Source organism: Camelus dromedarius, chromosome 17 (genome assembly GCF_036321535.1).
Source record: "Camelus dromedarius isolate mCamDro1 chromosome 17, mCamDro1.pat, whole genome shotgun sequence".
Classification (NCBI taxonomy): Eukaryota; Metazoa; Chordata; class Mammalia; order Artiodactyla; family Camelidae; genus Camelus; species Camelus dromedarius.
The window spans coordinates 42,240,242-42,246,241 of record NC_087452.1 but is presented as its reverse complement, the minus strand read 5'-3'; the positions used below and the strand labels follow the sequence as shown (position 1 = coordinate 42,246,241).

At 41.6% G+C, this 6,000-nt stretch overlaps 1 protein-coding gene across 5 annotated transcripts in view; it reads left to right on the top strand.

Annotated features, from left to right (window-relative positions):
• The first annotated feature begins 1,627 nt into the window (after positions 1-1,627).
• GOLGA4 (golgin A4) overlaps positions 1,628-6,000 on the top strand; it is an 87,375-nt gene continuing 83,002 nt past the window's right edge. For 4 of the 5 annotated variants that reach the window (XM_031469934.2, XM_031469932.2, XM_031469931.2 and 1 more), the window contains exon 1: positions 1,763-1,985. In XM_031469934.2, coding sequence (XP_031325794.2) covers positions 1,914-1,985 — 72 coding nt within the window. In that variant the 5' untranslated portion in view covers positions 1,763-1,913. Of the gene's footprint in view, positions 1,986-6,000 lie in introns of all 5 variants that reach the window. The other variant, XM_064496743.1, reaches the window with a different exon arrangement.

The window sequence follows — 6,000 nt, the reverse complement described above, 5'->3', positions numbered from 1 at the left end:
CTGGTTGGGAGATGAATTTAAATTACTAACAAGGGGCAGGCAGAGTAGGGTTGGTCTCTCTGGGTTGGTGCAGGACTCTGAGAAGTAGTCCAAGGCTAGAGCCTTCACAAGGTGATCTGCATCCAGGAGCAGCTGAAAATTTAACTGTAACTTGTAGGTTTAATTAAGAACAGAAAATGAAAGAATGTTAATTTGCAGAGGCCTGAAGCCGAATGGGGCTGCAAGGAGGCTTAATGTTTCAACAAACTGTGGTTAAATGCAATAGTTTCAACCCTGTCCCTTTTTGCTTGTGTCCTAGCAAAGCTGTCCCCTTCTTCACATAATTACCCCTCTTCTGGTCTTTTTGTTTAAGTGATATCTCAGATCTCTTCTTATTCATTTAGTATGGCCTGCTTTGATGGGACCTACATATGTGTATACATGTACCCATAAATACATACATATACATGCACGCACATATACATGTGTATGAATATAACATTGGCAACCTTTGATTTATAGCTGTGAATGTTGGGGTGAGGCTGCATATTGGGTATCTGGAGTCTGGGAGTAGCTGAAAGCCTTTACACTCTTGAGAGAGAAAAACTCGAGGGGAAAAAAAAAAGAAACGAAACTCTCTTAGGAATTATATAGATGTTCACTGTGAGATAAAGCGAGGACTTAGCCCAGTTGCCAATGCAGTATTTAGACCAGGCTCTACTCCGGGGCTAATACATTAAGGGACCAGGCTATGGAATCTTAGAGAGCACCCTGCTCCTATAATTCCTAAAATGTGAAGATCAGCTTTTACTGAGTCAGGTTCTCATCCCTGAGGCATGTGAAGCAATGTGATACAGCACGCAGAAGCAGGTTGCTGAGATGGATTTGAGGGTTCACAGATGGCCAAAGTTCAGGGTGTTGGATGAAATAGGCACATAAACATTAAACTCTGGATGACTGCAAGTGCTAGGGCTAAATTTGGACTCTTCAGGAATCTGTGTCTTCCATCAGAATTCTCTTAACATTCCCAAGGACCTGGCACTTAGAGTCATTAAGATTTTTTAATGAATATGTTAAAATATATGGTTTCGGTGGAAAAAAAAAATAAAGGCGGATGCCCAGGTGCCTGAGATCTTACACTATTCACCTGAAACTTTTTTGGGCCCTGGGAGCCTCGCGTCAGGCACTTCCTGATCCCTGGAAGAGTCCAGCGAAGGGAAGAGGGCCCTTCTGGGAAGCAGTAGGAGTACGAGGCACTGAAAACGGCGTATCTTAAGCACAAACTGAACAGTACACTATCCTTCAGAGCCCTCGACAGGTTCCCTGGCTCCTTTCTCTTCCCACGCCGGACGCGTACACACTCATCCTTCGCGGTGGCACTGTCAATAGAAGCCGATCCCTCCCCGCCTGACTTCGCAGCGCCCAAGCCCGGGGAGTGTGTCAGCGCAGCGATCAGAACTCCCCTGGTGCCGCTCTTGAGGGCAACTCTGCACGCAATGAGTTTACGCAGCGCAGAGTCCGGCATCTTCCCTTCCCCTCCCACGTTCGGGAGCGACCCCAGAGTGCGCATGTGCTGGCCGACACGTGGCTTGTCCTCTACGGCGCTCCGTAGAGCTCAGTCGGCGAGCTCCACGTAGGCCGCGCAGGCGCCTTTGGCACACCGCTTACCTGCTGCCGTTGTCGCCGCCGCCGCCGCCGGGGCTGGATGGGGGGCCGAGGCCAACCACTGGCACCCAGAAGAGAGAGACGCGGCGGCGGCGACGCCGACACCCGCAGGACGAGTACCCTGAACCGCCCGCGAGCCCGTGGAGGAGGCGGCGAGGCCCAGTCCCCACGGTCCCTGGTGTAGAGAAGCCTCCTTCGCCGCCGCGGCCGGGTCTCCCTGGGCACTCGCCCCTCAGGTCTCATCCACACTCAGGACCCCGCGCTGCACCATGTTCAAGAAACTGAAGCAAAAGATCAGCGAGGAGCAGCAGCAGTTCCAGCAGGCGCTGGCCTCTACTCAGGTACTATGGCCGCCGCTCTCCCGACAACCCTTTACACTCGCTTGGCAAAGAGAAGGGGAGGTTCCTCTCCGACCCTTGACCTCTAACCTGAGGATTCCCCCAAAACCCGGACTGGGAATATGCATAGGGCGGTCCAGGTCCTCCGTGACTCCTGACCCGGGTCCCCCCTCACAAAACTCCGTCGGGGTGGCAGGAACTTTCGTGACATCTGACCTCTGTTAGAGTTTCTCCTCATGCCCAACCCCGGCCTGAGAATAAGTGACAGGGGCTCTGATCTGGCATGATTTTTGACCTATCCCCAACCGTCCGAGACCCTAACTCAGAAGTGAGGGCGAGATGCGAAAACCAGGGTCCCTTGTAGTATCTGACCTCTTGACCGAAGTCCCCTCTCTCATCCCCGACCTGGGATTGAGTACCGAGGGGCCTGTGGTCCGTGACGGAAGTCTAGTTCCAAACCCTGGTCCAGGGGTGAGCGCCAGGGGTCGAGCCATTCCAGGCCAGACTGCTTGCAGGAGCGCTGGGACCTGAAAGGGGTGGCGGTGTGGCGGGCGTCCAGAGCCCGAGGCTGTCACGAGTTAGTCACTTCGCATAACTTGGTTGATCCGGGGCTGGCGAAGGGGCTGACTCTGAGGCCCGGCAGGGTTGGTTCCTGTTCACAACTCGGCTCTGCTTCTTCGAGAGTCTTGATAGTGTTTGTTTTTCGCGAATGCTGTTGCTTCAGGAAATGACAGTTTTCCAGGAAAAAGGGGGCGTGTTAGTAGTGTTAATTTAAAGAAACAGAAGCAGTCTCCTAAGCAACTCTGAATGTGTGTTTTGGTGCTGGCAGCACGTGATCCCTTCAGCAGAGAGGAGGGCTTCTGCTAAGTTTCTTCCTAGCTTTTCTGAGTCTCAACAGATTGAGCAAATCTCTCTCTCAATTTTAGAGTTTCTACAAGAAAGGCTGAGTTTTGAGTAATTCGGAGGCATTTCTAAAACATTTTTAACATAGCATTGATTTCATACAACTTTTAAACAACGCTTTAAAACTAATTAACAACGGCTAAACCGAGCAACTCTTGCACTGAGTAAATTGAAGTTGTTCTTGTAAAGCTCCTGTCGAGTGAAACAGTGTTTGAGATACATTGGAACGTGATACAGAAAGCTTATTCATTCTCCCAAATAAAATGTAAATAGTGATTAAAATTTCAATAGTAGATTTTTTACTTTTCATACCATTTACTGGAAGCTTTAAAAATTTTACAAAATATAGTTATTTAATAAAGAAAAGACTGAGAAATGAGGTAGAGATGAGGAATGTGGGGAAACAGGCATGGCAGTGAATGTAAGGGAACCTGTAAATGTTGCTGATCCAGAATTCCACTTGTATTCTAATTTATTCTGAGAACATTTGGGATGAATTACAGATTTAGCCACATGGATTTTTATTTCAGTGTTGTTTTAATAGGTAAAAACTGGCTAAAAATGTTCAACGGCAGAAAATTGGTTAAAGTTATATCAGCGTTGGTTATTATGCAGCCTTAAAAAATAACAACATTTATTAGGCTCTTACTGTCTGCTAGTCATTTTGCTTAATATTTTACATGGATTATTTTATTTAATTCTCACATAAATCTATGAGGTAGATAATCTTTTATAGTTGTGGAGTGAGGCACAAAGAAATTAATTAACTTGCCTCATGTCCTACGGCTAGAGTTAGAGCCTACAGAAAGGTATTATTAGTATGCAAAGATATTTGTATTAAAAGATATTAAAAAACAGCATATAAAATGTGATCCCAGTTTTGTAGGAAAAATATGTTTATAAATATAAATACATATATATATACACACACACACATAGTGAAGATAGTTTAAGAAGGATATGCTCTAAGGTGCTGGGTTTTTTTGTATTTGTAATGTTATCTTTTCTTCATGAAAAAGAATTACTTTTGAGCTTTAACAAATAAAGATTGTTTTTAGAGTAATGTTAAGAAAAAACTAGGTACAAGGTAATATATTAGAGGTCCAAGTTTCTACAGGTTGATGCCTCTGGTGAGACAGTGCATGTGGAGCAAATAAGTTTGTGTACAAACGATTGAAAACAATCCTCTCTGATAATATATATGTTTATCCAGAATGCAAAAGTAAATTGTTCGTGATCAACTGCTGATAGAAACTTGATTCTCTTCTGGTCTCAGATCCTTATTTGTTCACAGTCCTTCAGGATGAGTAGTTCTGGATTATTGTTTTCAGAGGTAAGGATTTCTTTCAAGTATGAATTAAAAAAAAACCCAAAAACCTTTTTTGATGACAGTCTTTTCTGTAACAAATTCTACATATCCTTGTTTCCTATGCAAAGGATTTTGAATTTATATAATATAATCATTTCTTCATTTTTGAGTATAAATTATTTTATGTTGAAAACACCATGTCCTCAGGAATTTAATGGAGTGTGAAAGACTTACCCACTGAAGAGGATTTATTTGTTTGTTCTTGGTCTACTTCTCATAATTATTTTGTAGCCTCACTTGCTATCTGCCCCATATCTTTCTTCTCCCTGCTTTTGAACTATTGTGTTATCAAGACACATAAGCTAAAACTTTGTGTAAAATAAGGGCATGTAATTGAGAGGTTCTTTAGTACATTTTAGTTTATTAACACAAATTTTGAAACATTTGTTTTGAGATTTTGGAGGCCTTTGGGTGCATACTTCCTCATTCTTAGCTCATTTTCCCTAGGTGAGATTGCCTGATAGGTATGTTTCAAATACAGTGACTTGATTTATCAGGCTTATATAATTCTGGGCTAAGCAAATCATGTGCATCACAATATTTGCAAAACTTTTCAATAATAGTGATAGTGGTAGTATTAATAACACTACAGGGTACCTTAAATTTTTGAAAGCATTCAGTAAAAACAAGACAGCCTTGTGATAGTCCCCAGTTACTTCTGTTTGGTTGGTGTTAAGATTATTTGAATCCTTGTTTGGCAGATACTATTTATAATAAACATTTTTTCAACTCTGATGATGACTTGAAACCTAATCACTAAAATTTCAAATCAAAATTCACTTAACATTATTTTTTAACAGTGAATTTCTATTTCAGATTTTCAACTCCTTACAGAAGGAATTCAGTAAAAGAAATATTAAAAAGTAATATAGAATATACTGTAATTTTTTGAGATATGTATAGTGCCACGAATAACAACTTTTAAAAACATTTTTAGCCATTTTCAAATATTACTAAAACTTAAAAATTATAAAAGTACAGGCACAAATGGACAAATACTGTGTGGTTCCATTTATATGAAGTACCTAGATTAGTTGAATTCATAGAGACAAAAAATTGAATGATGGTTTGCAGGGGCTGGGGGGTGGGGAGTGGGGAATTACTGTTTAATGGGAAACAGAGTTTCAGTTTGGAAAGATGAAAAAGTTCTGCAGATGAATAGTGGTGATGATTGCACAACAATGTGAATATAATTGATACCACTGAACTGTACATCTAGAAATGGAAAAAATTGAGTTAAAGAAAAGCAAAATAATGGGCCCCACCCCAAACTTGCAGAATTATAGCTTTTTTAGAGTGAGACCCCAAATAATAGTTTAGGCAATAGAAATTTTTTTTGAATTCCGCAAATAGCAGAGAAAAGTCCCATTCTGAAGGAACATAGCCATTTTGTAAATCACACTTGGCTAGAATAATTAGCCTCAATCTAAAAAACAGAACTCCCAGAGATACCATTTAGATCAGAAGAGTCAGAATATATCTTGAGTGTTTATAAATCTGTATTTTGACCAGGGAGCATATAGTGGTTATTGATAATACTTTATATGGAATATGCATTAGCTTTTCATGTTTTAAATAATAAAACAATCCTTATTTATGTGATTTTTTAAAAATCTGCCATGAAACTTGAACAGGATAAGGGTCATACAAAGTTGTTTCATCTGCTTCTTACTTTGATAGGAAGACTTGGAGGAAAAAATTCTGAGAAGCCTTGTCTCCCTAGCTTGTGGAATGAATTAACCCAAT